The sequence below is a fragment of the Haliaeetus leucocephalus genome, unplaced genomic scaffold (genome assembly GCF_000737465.1).
Source record: "Haliaeetus leucocephalus isolate CR32 unplaced genomic scaffold, Haliaeetus_leucocephalus-4.0 Scaffold473, whole genome shotgun sequence".
NCBI classification, from domain to species: domain Eukaryota; kingdom Metazoa; phylum Chordata; class Aves; order Accipitriformes; family Accipitridae; genus Haliaeetus; species Haliaeetus leucocephalus.
The window spans coordinates 6,131,144-6,142,679 of NW_010972909.1; the positions used below are offsets into that span (position 1 = coordinate 6,131,144).

Below are 11,536 nucleotides of genomic sequence, written 5' to 3' on the forward strand. Positions count from 1 at the left end.
GTGCCTGAAGGACTGCAGCCCATGGAAAGGGCCCACGCTGAAGCAGTTCGTGAAGAACTGCAGCCTGTGGGAAGGACTCATGTTGGAGAAGGACTGTATCCCATGGGAGGGATCCCACGCTGCAGCAAGGGAAAAGCATGAGGAGGAAGCATCAGCAGAGACAAAACGTTATGAACTGACCACAACCCCCATTCCCCATCCTCCTGCACTGCTCAGGGGGAGGAGGTAGAGAAGTCAGGAGTGAAATTCAACCTGTGAAGAATTGGAGGAGGGTGTTTTTTAGATTTGTTCTTATTTGTCATTATCCTACTCTGATTAATTGGCAATAACTTAAATTAATTTCCATAAACTAAGTTTGTTTTGCCAGTGACAGTAATTGGTAAGTGATCTCCCTGCTCTTATCATGACCCACGAGCTTTTCATTGTATTTTAGTCCCTCTGTCATGTTGTAAAGGGGGAGCGATAGAGCAGCTTGGTGGTCACCCAGCAGCCAGGCACCACATTGTTAAATGTGATATTTAGTATGTCATGTGGACACCTACCCCATATGGGGCAGGGTCTGAGTCTCACCTATTTACTTCATGCAAGCCTTTGAATGGTAATGTGGAAGAGAAATGCTTGTAGTCAGTAGCCCCAAGGGTTGGACTGGAATTAGTGTTTTTGAGAGGAAAAAGTCTCCACATCCCTTTACCCAAACCCTTTACCCATCCCATCCCACTGACCTGGGCCTGGACTGCGATTGGTGTCCTAGGAATGAACAAAGAGAATCCATATGCTATTCTCCTTCTCAATGGTATCACTTACTGGCAACTGGACAGACTGCATGTAGAATGCTGCTGGCATCTGAGCCACAACTGGAGAGGAGGCTGGGCTCTTCACCATGTGGGCTGTGCCTTGAACTTGTGCCAAATTCACCCCTGTGGTGAGAGGAGGAGCTTCCTGTGAGGATGCTGGAGCTGTAGATGATGACGGGGAAGCAGCATGGGCTTGGGAAACAGGCTGGACCACAGCTGGCATTCCCCGGGATGTCGGCACAGCTGCAGCAATCTGAGCCAAACCCAGTGCTTGGGCTTGGCCTGAGCCCTGCTGCCGAGTACCCACCACCTGTACTGGGATGTGTGGTGGAGGCTGCTGGGCTGCTGACATTTTGGCAGGCCCAAGCTGAGGTGGTTTGATGGGGGTGACCAGAGATTTTGACTGTATTGGAACAGGTGACTTGGTGGCTGGCTGGCAAGAACTGTCCTGCTGGAGCTGCACAGGCTGTGGCTGGGACTGCAACATAGGCTGCACCACGAGGGTCTGAGCCTGCTGCTGGTTTTGAGGTGGAGCCTGCTGCTGCGGAGGTTGAGCTTGCTGCTGCTGTTGGGTCAGAGACGGTGCTTGCTGCTGTTGCTGCTGTTGGGCCAGCTGGAGATGGGTGGCTGTGTGGAGGAGCTGGGACTGGCGGTGCTGGAACTGCTGCTGGTGATGAATGGCGATCTGCTGCTGGATCACCACCTGCTTCTGCAGGTGGATCTGCTGCTGCTGCTGGATCAGCGAGTGTGGCTGGATCTGCGTATAGGTGGCTATACGAGCACAGAGTAGGAAAAGAGGAGAGCACAAAAGTTAGCAACAGTGCAGCTGGGAACAACAACGACAAAAACAAGGCAGGCAGCCGCTGCACCGGTTTGAGTCGTGAAGCACCAAAATGACTGACGGCTCACTGGCAGAGGATGTGAGGGACTAAATCAACTTCTCTTGCTAACAGAGAGGGATAATCCCCAGAGACAAGCCCCCCAGGAGCCCAGAGGCTAGGACGCGTGCTGGAAAACCAATGGCACTCTTGCGAAAGCCCTGTGGGCTCGAAGAGAAGGAACAGGTCTGCGCCTACCTGAGCTGATCAACGTCTGGCTGGGTGCTGGTGTAGCAGTCCTGGTCAGGTTCATGCCCACCGTTTGCTGTCCGCCACTCTCCGTTTCGCCCTTCTTTGTGGCTGCATTCTCTGTCTCCGTCTGGCTTCCCTGGCTGACGGTCACAGCCTGGGCAGCTGCTACCGGTAACGGCTGAACCACCCCTGTGCCTTTCCTTTGGCAACTGCCGGCGGTGCCTGCCGAGGAGGTCTGGCTCAATCCCGTTGAGGTCTGGCTCCCACCACTTGCCACCACCCCTCCAGAGACACCGTTGCTGCCTGCTGACCCCTGGCTCAAGTTGAGGGACTGGCCTGCGCTGCCGGAGGAGGCCTGAGCCACTGCCAAGGTCTGGCCCGTGCCGGTGGCCTGCGGTAAGCCCGAAGCCTGGGAGCTTCCTGGCAGAGCTGCCTTCTGAGCGGAGCCTTGGAGCTGGGCGTTAGTGGCCGAGGTCTGCTGGCTCCTCACAGCCAAGTTCTGCACCTACAAACGCACAGACAAAACAGAATCCGTTCGTTTTACGTACGTTACTTGCTGGAAGTCTGGCAGAGAACGCATAAGCAACAGGCTCTACTGGGACACAGGCTAAGATCAAGTCTCACGTGCGGAGCTGGCTAACACTGCAGGGCAAAGCTCAGGCGTGCTCCTCCCCAGGAAACACATTATCCTGAACTCCCTCCTGCCCCATCTCTGATGGAAGTTAAAGATCTTGTGGCACTTTCTGAACAGCACGTGAGGACACCGCCATTCTCCGAGGCATGGGACAGCCTTTGGACTGCCTGCCGTGCCTTTGCACTGGTAGGACTCAGTTTAGCACAGCTCTAAAAGCACTGAGATACCCCTTTAAAGACCAGTCTTCATTCCTTTTCAATTTTTGTGCCACCTGCTTCCTCCCCCTGTGCAGGGCTTTCCACTCAGCAGGCTCACAGTTCTACTCATGGCCTGCAGCCCTTCTGATTTCACCAGTTCCTCTGCATTTTGGTGCTGCCATCCTCTGTATTTACTCCTCCTCCAAATGCAGTGTCAGATCATGGCTGACTTTCCTTCAGAGAAAGTGCTCCAGACAAGAAAAGTAGGAAGTAACTGGAAATCCCAAGAATGTCTGGGATAGGACAAGGAAAATGGGAAGCCATGGTAGCTCCCTGACCTGGAGAATTCCTTATAGATGAATGCAGGAGCTAAGACCTTGTGGCCTGTTCGGTCTTTGGCATCTTTACAACAACAAACCAACTGGGTGAAGGAATACTACCACTGGCAAAGAGTCTTCGTTGCAGAGTGACTGAAAACTGGACATAGAACTCAACGATTCTTTTCACACAAGGACAACTGAGAAACTGTGAAGATGGGATTGATCCAGCATGGGGCTCACCCCAGAAATTTTAAGCAGAAACTAATCCAATCTCTGGAGGCAAAAAGCAAATATGAAAAAACGGTGGCAAGAGAGAACAGAATCTCCTACCTGCACAGGGACACAGGTTGGGGATAAAATAGAGCTAACCTGCTATACAGGGACGGCTGGAGACAAAGAGCAGAGTGTGGGGTGATGGAGAGCAGGGGAAGGGGAGGACTGTGGGAGGGGGTGTCACTGACCTGGTCTGTGTCTGCATGGACCCCAGGAGACTGAGTGGGTGGTACCTCCTGCTGGACAGCGGCCACAGCCCCGTTGGGCATCAGGATGAGTTGGGAGGCAAGAGGCACATTGCGGCCCAAGGTCCGGTTTACCTGCAACAGGTTTCCCAGCTGGGGCTGTTGAGGGAGGGTCAGGTGCCGTGGAATGAAAGGAACGGAGGGAAAGAGAGAAAGAAAGACAGCGAACCACAAGCAAACAAGTTACAAAGCAACACTGGGCTGCAATGTCACACACTGCAAAACTGTAACGCTGAACATAACCGTCGGGAGCAGGAAACTGGGAACAGTTTCCTTATGGAAACAAGCACCCTTCTATCAAACATGGGCCTGGGCCAACTCCCACAGACTGCCCAAGGCTGGCTAAAGACTGGGGTATCATTGAATTTTCAGGTGTATATCTGGGACTGGTAGAGAAACAGTGATAAAAGACATACATCCAACACAAGGGTTGCTTGAAAAGAAGGGCATTGCAATCTGTATCTAAAGTCAACTGAGACACAAAAAATATTTTTCAGGTAGGTAACCAAACCCCAGTCTGACTATATAGTCAAGCCTAATGTTTTCTATTTAGCAGCACTTCAAAGCTATTAGAAGGATGCCATATTTGTTCATGTTGATTTATGTTTCTAGACTTACTTGAGTTCTGACTTATGTCCCTGAGCTCAGCAGTGGTAAAAGAGAGTAATTCACCATATATCTGTTCCAGTATTGAACCAGAAGAGTAGCTTTTTTCTGTGAGCTATATTCGAGTCTAGGACATATATTTCACATTTACACTCTAGTGAGAAGTGCCATGGGATCTTTAACATCTATGCAGAGCAGAGACAAATATGGTTCTTAACGATCTCACCTGAGCCACACAATACAAAGCTCATCTACCCTCAAAAGCTGAGCCCAGAGTCAAACTCATGGTTTCAGGGACAAGAGCTTCCCCATCTGAATTTAAAATATAGTGCCTCTTCCTTAAAGCTACAGTTAGTCCAAAGGTGTTGGTAACCCCAAGCAGTGAAACACTGAAGTGGCTACGAAGCGGGGCTCATGGTCAAGACACATTTTGCGTACACATCTCTTACCCGGAGATACATCTGGGCCTGCGACTGGTTGAGAGGCGGTGAGGTGGTATTCCCAAGGAGCACAGACTGCGTCAGGGTTGTGGCGCTGGGGGAACTCACGCTCTGTGACCGACTGATCAGCTGAGCAGCTGATGTGGTGGCTAGGTTGATCTTAAAACAGAGAAAAGCTCCAAATGATATATGAAGAGACAGAGGCAAAGAAAGAAGTACAAATTCACTTACTGGGGTACAGCCAGAACAGACATTTTACAGTTTTTCCCTGTATCCCACAGGGAACCAAGAAGAAAAAAGTTCTTGTCTTAGAGGCTACGCAATCTAAACTAGCCAAAGCCCTGGATGCTAACCTCATTTGTATGCTGAGACCGAATATCACTGTTAGCATGCAACTGCAGTAAGAGATCCAAAAGAAATACATCATTTTCTCCAGCCTCTCAAGTCAAGGAAAAAAACCCACAAAGTAATCTCCACCCTACCAACTCACCTACTCTCTGAAAAATTCCCAGTTCCTCAATACTCACTACAAAACCAGACTTCCTCTCATTCAACAAACTCTGCCCAAGAAAAAAAAATGCATTCCATTTCAAGCTGCTCACAACTCCTTCTCCTTCTCAGAAGTCCTGATTCTTTTCTAATCCATGACAACGTATCCCCAAAGCCTCAGCAAAGAGAGATCAGTGTCTACCTTTCCAGCTAAGAGGCCTCTCCCACTCAGAAACCTTCTCCGGTCTCTGGTCTCAACCCCCCCCCCAATAATGACAGCACCCCAAATCCTCAAAGTTGTCTGCATCTTGTGGCTTCCCAGCATTCTTAGAAGCTGTGTTTCCCTGGCTGACTGCCTTCCTAAAAGACAAAGAAGAGAAGGAACAAGGCGGCGGGTGGGAGGGAGGCTTTGATATGTGTGTGAGGGAGCAGTTACTTACAGAGGCCTGGGTGGTGGTGGTCTGTTGCGGGGTGCTGGTGTTGGGGGAGCTGGCCTGTCTGCTGGCTGCAATTGTAGCCTGCAAGAGAGATTGAAACAGAAGTGAGTATCTGGAACAAACTATTGAATCCAGCCCAAATATTTGGCTTTGTCGGAACACCTAGTCCCATCATCATCTTCTCCCACTCCTGAGAACAGGAGCACAACCTAACCACTACAAATCTCTGCCGTGCCCTACAAATCAGGTGCAGCAACTCAGGAAGGTACTTCTTCCCCAACCAGTTCAGCCCTATATACTATCCAAGGCAGTGGACAACAGACCCTTACAGTGCATGACCTCCAGTCCTTCCACCCATGGGTACATACCCTACTGTTGCCCCAGCTTGTCACGCTACACACTGCAACCCTCATCCTGATGCTGCAATCCACTGTTAACACCCAGATGTTCCCCGCAATATTAGCAATTTGCTGGGCTAGTCAGGCAGTTTAGTAACAACGCAATGATAGCACTCCAAGTAACAAATTTCAGATTACAGCACATACGGTTCGTGGAGGAATGTAAATATTGGCAGATTTCCACCCCACCCCCCATGATCCCATGGGAATTCCACTGTACGAGTTTAGTTAGTTTTATAACTAAGTTTTGTGCAAAACTGGTGAGAGGATTCTATTCCCTCTGTGCTGTAAAACTGCAGGTAGGGATTTTGAGAACAAGTAAATCCTGTACTAACAGCCAAGGAGCACAGCTCCTGACAGAGCTATTGTTACACAGACAGAACTGTATTCTCATCACACATAATCCATCTTCAACTGATGATAAAGTCTGGTAGGTGAGCAAAGTTGCTAAAGAAAAAAAATATCACTCAACAATTACTCATCATAAAATATCTCAATTTGTATAAACATATCTCAGTTAAAGAAACACCCTCCTGGCTGGACAAGATCTACCCCAGATCCCTCTTGCTAGTAACTGGTAAAGAAAACACGAGCTACTAAGTTTCAAGACAGAAAATTCAAAGGATACCACCTGAAATTTCAGGCACACAAGACCATGTTTAATCTCAGACAAGTAACAATCCATGCTTCACTTTAATATAGTTTTTAAACACTACTGCATCCACTGCTGATTTAAGCGCCCATCTTTTATTTAAAGAAGGTGCAGGGGCTAGTCATAGGCCTCTGAAGTGTAAGTTTCCTGATGGGGATGCTAAATTTTATCTTCCCCTGCTCTGTCCCTGAAAACCAAGTGAATCTTTGCATCAGGCTTCCAGTTTACTAGCTGTTTGTATTAGCTTTAAACAACGTGTTTAGGGACTCATTGTCTCACGATGGATCAGGATGACCTTGGTGCACAAGTCACTGTATAAAGAGAGGATCTCTGGGTCTTCCCCAGAGAATGATCCAATTCCTCTCCTTCTCTCCACTGGTAACTCACCTGCTGGACAGCAGCCAGGCTGTGAAGCTGGGCACTGTTAAGCTGCTGCTGGAGCATAAACTGATGAAAGTACTGGGCTGCATTGGGCTGTCTCTGGAGTGCCTGCAGGGCCTAGAGAAAGAGGAAAACCCAATTGTCAAAAATAGCGTGCCCTTGAAATGTGATTAGAGAGAGCAATGAAGAAATAATAACAGCCATGAGACCATCCCTAGACCTCATGAAAAAAGCAAAGTCACTAGATTAGCACATCAAAATACATAGTACAGCTACAAATTTGCTAACTGAGTGAATCACAGGTGTATTCCAGGACAGTGGGAAGCACACTTGCAAGACTAATAAACTCCAGGAATTTGGGGATGTGTGTGCCCAAGCAGGCAGACAAGTGTTCCAGTATAGTATGTATATGGAGGATATACACTGTAGAGAGAAACTGGGATGATAAACTGAATGACTTGCTCTAGAACAGCATGCTAAAATCAATCTATTGGATCACAGTACGGATTAAATCTAAGAGGCTGGACCCCGGAGGAGTAACCTATAAAACATGAAGCACAGTATCAGGCTACAGGAACCAAACATTGGGCCTAGCACAAGAATTTCTAAATCTTAAAACATGACAGCCCTTCGAGCATCCTCCCACCTTGACGCACGACAACTCAGACGAACACGAAAGGGCTCACCACCACCTTCCACTGATGCACATGCCACCCCAGAACATAACCACGTCTCACCTGTACTGCCTGTCGCTCATAGAGAGACATCTGCGATATCTGAGGACGGGTGCTTCCTCCAGAACTGGAGCTCCCGCTGGTGGAGCTGGAGTTCTGCTCACTTTCAGTCTCCATGGTGACAGGATCCCAGGAGCTCAGGCTGAGAGGGACTCCAGACCTACATCGAGAGAATTGGAAACTAAGTCAGGCTAGAGAAAGAACCAAACCATATTTCACCGCATTACGTCGCTTTTTTTACTGGAATATCCCAGTACCAGGCTCCTTGCACAGCTTTGCTACATCACAGGGGACCGGGGATGCCAGGGTTCTGAAATCACCCAGAAATTATACTTGTGGTTTAAATCTTTTATTACCACAGTCAGAAATGTAACACACACATTCTCATGTTTTTATTGCCATGCCCCAGTTGGAAGCTACAGCATCCTGAACTCTTAAAAAGGCAGCAGAGTGAAGGAGCAGCTGCAGCTCATTCGGACAATCATTTGGTTACAGACCTGATCACCTCTCCTTCAAGAGAGGCTAGTGAAGCGAGGCGAACTGCACTGTGCTTCCAGTCTCCCACTGCACTTGGCAACTTCTGATCCTCTCTTCCTCCAGTTGCACAAGAGGTATAATTATCCCACAACTCCACTGCCCTGCTTGCAGATATACCAACTCAGTCCCTCCTTCTCCCAGTTTAGCCCCCAGCCCTCGACTGTTTCTTTCTTTCTCTCATCACATGGACCTTTCCAGCTACTTCTTGTTCCTGACAGATCGTGGAACTTGAACTTTAGACTGGAAGCTGGTATTTGTGGTGGCAAGTTGCTTTCAGGAGGAACAGAGTCAGAAGCGGACTGGATGAAGGGTTCACTGGCAACACTTGTGAGGGGAAAGCTGCTAAAGAGGTCATGCAGAGCCAGACAGATCTTTCAACAGCAGAAGGATGAGTTGCAGTGAACCACAGGACTGAGAAAGGACTGGAGTAGGCTTTCATCAGCCAAGAGGAAGAGAAGCGAGACTGAAGACAGTGCTTAGCAGAAGAGTAACACATTGGGATGATCAGGGACTTCCCTGCAGCAAGGAACATGGGCTACACAGGGAGTAACGGGGTTAGAGTCAGAAAAGGGAAAGAGCAAAACTGATTATTCAACAAATTCCACTGCAAAAATGACTTTTTAGAAGGATATCATTCCATGTAAGATTAAAAAAAAAAAAAAATGCTTCTGATAGTCTCAGTATCACTGACAGCCTGTTTGTTTCCAAAACACCAGCTGGCTCCCCTGCAACATATCTGAGAGAGTGCTAAATGAGACCCCTAGGCTTCCAGGATCCCACAGCACCAGCACAGCCACTGTATCTAGACCTTTCCAAATCCAGAGATTTCGAGCTTCACAGCCTTAACCAAATACAACTTTTTCCAGGTGCGTAAACAAACAGACCGGCGCAGCAGAAAAGGAGGTGCAACAATAGTCTCAACCAGACAACTTTTTAAATTCTGGAATGGTGTTAAGGGCAGCAGATGACTTTAAAGTATGGCAACAGCATTACCACTGCAGAGGATGGCTGGCTAAATCAGGGAACTGCTGCTCCAAACCTGCTCTTCAAAATCTGGAAAATTCTATAATTGACAAGCAGCTAGCTGCTGCTCCAGTCCCATCTTTCCCGCACATCTTTGCCTCTGCCCTCAAGTCCTGCCCTGGCATCTCCCTGCTAATCCAACACTGCCTTTGGCTGTCGGTAATTGTGCCCTGCAGTCATCTTCTCAACTGAGAGGCACCCCCTCCTAACTGGCCATTACTGTCTTCAGGCACAACTCTATTACAGCTAGAAAGAGTTGGTCAATAAGCCTCTCTAGAATATAAAAGCTCTGGAGAAGGCAATCACCTTAAAGATCTTCCCCAGGGGGCAGCTCCACAAAAAGTAAATGAAGCCTGAAAATAAATAAATTGAGAAGGGAGAGAATACAGACTTTCTGAAAGAAAGAAACTATAGTAGGTAAATTAAGTACTTCAGATGGGGTTAAAATGCAAGTCAGAGTGAAGCTACACATATTACAGCAGGTTATCTAGTAGCTCAGCTACCATTAGGAGACAATTTCTGTGCCCTCACCCACCTTCAACCTCCCCCCTGTGCAGGTTCCTCCCAGCATTTACCTCGCTTCTGGTGCTCACTAGATCAGCTTGGTAAATTTGCAGAAAAGCTGCCCTAAACATCATTTTCTGCCAGATCAGTGAGTTGAATTAGCTCACTTGTGGTGCCAGTGAGAGAGAAAAGAAGGTAACTAAGGTTCAGCTGAGCTGTAGCACATACCCTTACCCTCAACAGCTGCACCAGAAGGAGAAACCTGGCTTCTGACTCGGTGCTCTGCTCCACCAATCTGTGCTTCCTCAGTAAACAGCATCATCGATTCTTAAGATTTCCAGCATTTCTGAGAGTTCCACATTGATAGAGATCTTAAAATCAGGTCCTAGCACAAACAGAATCCTACCGAAACACCTCTGGGATGAGAGGCATCAAAGAATTTTGGTCTCGGTGTAGGCAAAAGACCTGGGGGGGGCATGGATAGAGAAGTGTACTGTCTCCCTTTGTGGAAGGGTGGTAAGAATTTTAACTCAGTCACAGCAAGCAGGGTTATCCAGCAAAACCCTTTCCAAACACAAAAGTCAAAAGACGCAGTATTTCCCCAGGCAAGTTCATCTAAGGATGCAGCTCCATGTTAGTGTAATCCGATCCAAACACAGGCTATTCCCGCACAAAATAGCTCGGACTACACCCTCTCCCCTCCTCCGAGGGCATCTTCCAGCACCCTCCTCTTACAAAGGTCTAGTGATCACCCAGCTATCAGACCGCTTGATTCGGCTAGCTGCTCCATGAGATGGATAACCTACTACAAACGATTAAACCATGGGTTTTCCAAAAGATTGAGTTCACCAACTCACCTCGCAAATGTAAAAAAAACCCAAAAACCCCAACAAACCAATCCAAACCGCCCAAGGTAACGCTGTGGCCATTTCTGGAAATTAACCTTTGAACAACAGCTAGAACTGCACCCCTCAAAAGCAGACACGGAGGGATACAAAGGCCTGTGAACACCACGGCGGGGATGACAGCACAGCAGAAAGGAAGGCAGAAAACCAGCTCCCGGCGCAGTCCGAGCCTGAGAACACGGGCCAGCCCGGAGCATAACCCACGCTGCCGATCTCAGCGTGCGCCAGCGACATCCCAGGTGGCCCCGTCTGCGAGTTCCCGACCTTTGTCAAGCGCAAGAAGAGCAGGAGAATCCGAGCAGACGTCTCCTCCGGTCGCCGGGCACTAGGGAGGAGGCAGAAAAGTTTTACTCGCTCACCCTCCCACCCCATCCATTCCCCCCGGCACGTCACTGCCGGTGCAGAACATTTTCGAACCTTACGACTGGTTTTGCGGCTTCACCCTCGAGAAACCGACTCGAGCAAACAGGTAACGATTGCCACAGGCTGGTTTGGGGAAAAAAAACAAAAACGAGCAACCGGGACTGCAGCACGCTCCTCGCTCTGCTCCTGCAGTTTTTCTACGGCACCGTCTCCGAGCTACGCAAGCAAGAGGCGTGAACCCGCCGGGACACGTTTAACTCTGCTCCGGGATGCTCGGGAAGCAGCAGCAGCAGCAGTCGGTGCCACCCTCCAGCACCGCGGGGGACCGCCGCCCCGCCGGCTCCCCCCCACCCCGGTAACTCCAGCGGCAAAGTTAAGCCGACAGCGACCGTGCTGCCGCCCTGCCCTCCGCACGGAGGTACCGTGCGGGCAAGCCCCGCCGCGGCGGGAGGCGGGGATCCGCCGCAGGATGCTCGCCGCGGGGAGATCGAGAAAGGCGCGTCTTTAACGGCGGCGGCCGGGGGGGGGCGGGGG

General features: G+C 49.4%; 2 protein-coding genes across 2 annotated transcripts in view; both read right to left on the bottom strand.

Moving 5' to 3' along the window:
* Nucleotides 1-11,092, bottom strand: part of PHC1 (polyhomeotic homolog 1 (Drosophila)) — a 17,518-nt gene extending 6,426 nt beyond the window's left edge. Inside the window, exons 1-8 of the mRNA XM_010575373.1 lie at nucleotides 11,057-11,092; nucleotides 7,674-7,830; nucleotides 6,943-7,053; nucleotides 5,509-5,586; nucleotides 4,589-4,738; nucleotides 3,477-3,632; nucleotides 1,871-2,369; nucleotides 805-1,565 (exon numbers count right to left, since the gene is read on the bottom strand). Coding sequence (XP_010573675.1) covers nucleotides 805-1,565; nucleotides 1,871-2,369; nucleotides 3,477-3,632; nucleotides 4,589-4,738; nucleotides 5,509-5,586; nucleotides 6,943-7,053; nucleotides 7,674-7,787 — 1,869 coding nt within the window. The 5' untranslated portion in view covers nucleotides 7,788-7,830; nucleotides 11,057-11,092. The remainder of the gene's footprint in view (nucleotides 1-804; nucleotides 1,566-1,870; nucleotides 2,370-3,476; nucleotides 3,633-4,588; nucleotides 4,739-5,508; nucleotides 5,587-6,942; nucleotides 7,054-7,673; nucleotides 7,831-11,056) is intronic.
* LOC104836731 (alpha-2-macroglobulin-like protein 1) overlaps nucleotides 10,706-11,536 on the bottom strand; it is a 39,230-nt gene continuing 38,399 nt past the window's right edge. Inside the window, exons 37-38 of the mRNA XM_010575453.1 lie at nucleotides 11,062-11,125; nucleotides 10,706-10,964 (exon numbers count right to left, since the gene is read on the bottom strand). Coding sequence (XP_010573755.1) covers nucleotides 10,706-10,964; nucleotides 11,062-11,125 — 323 coding nt within the window. The remainder of the gene's footprint in view (nucleotides 10,965-11,061; nucleotides 11,126-11,536) is intronic.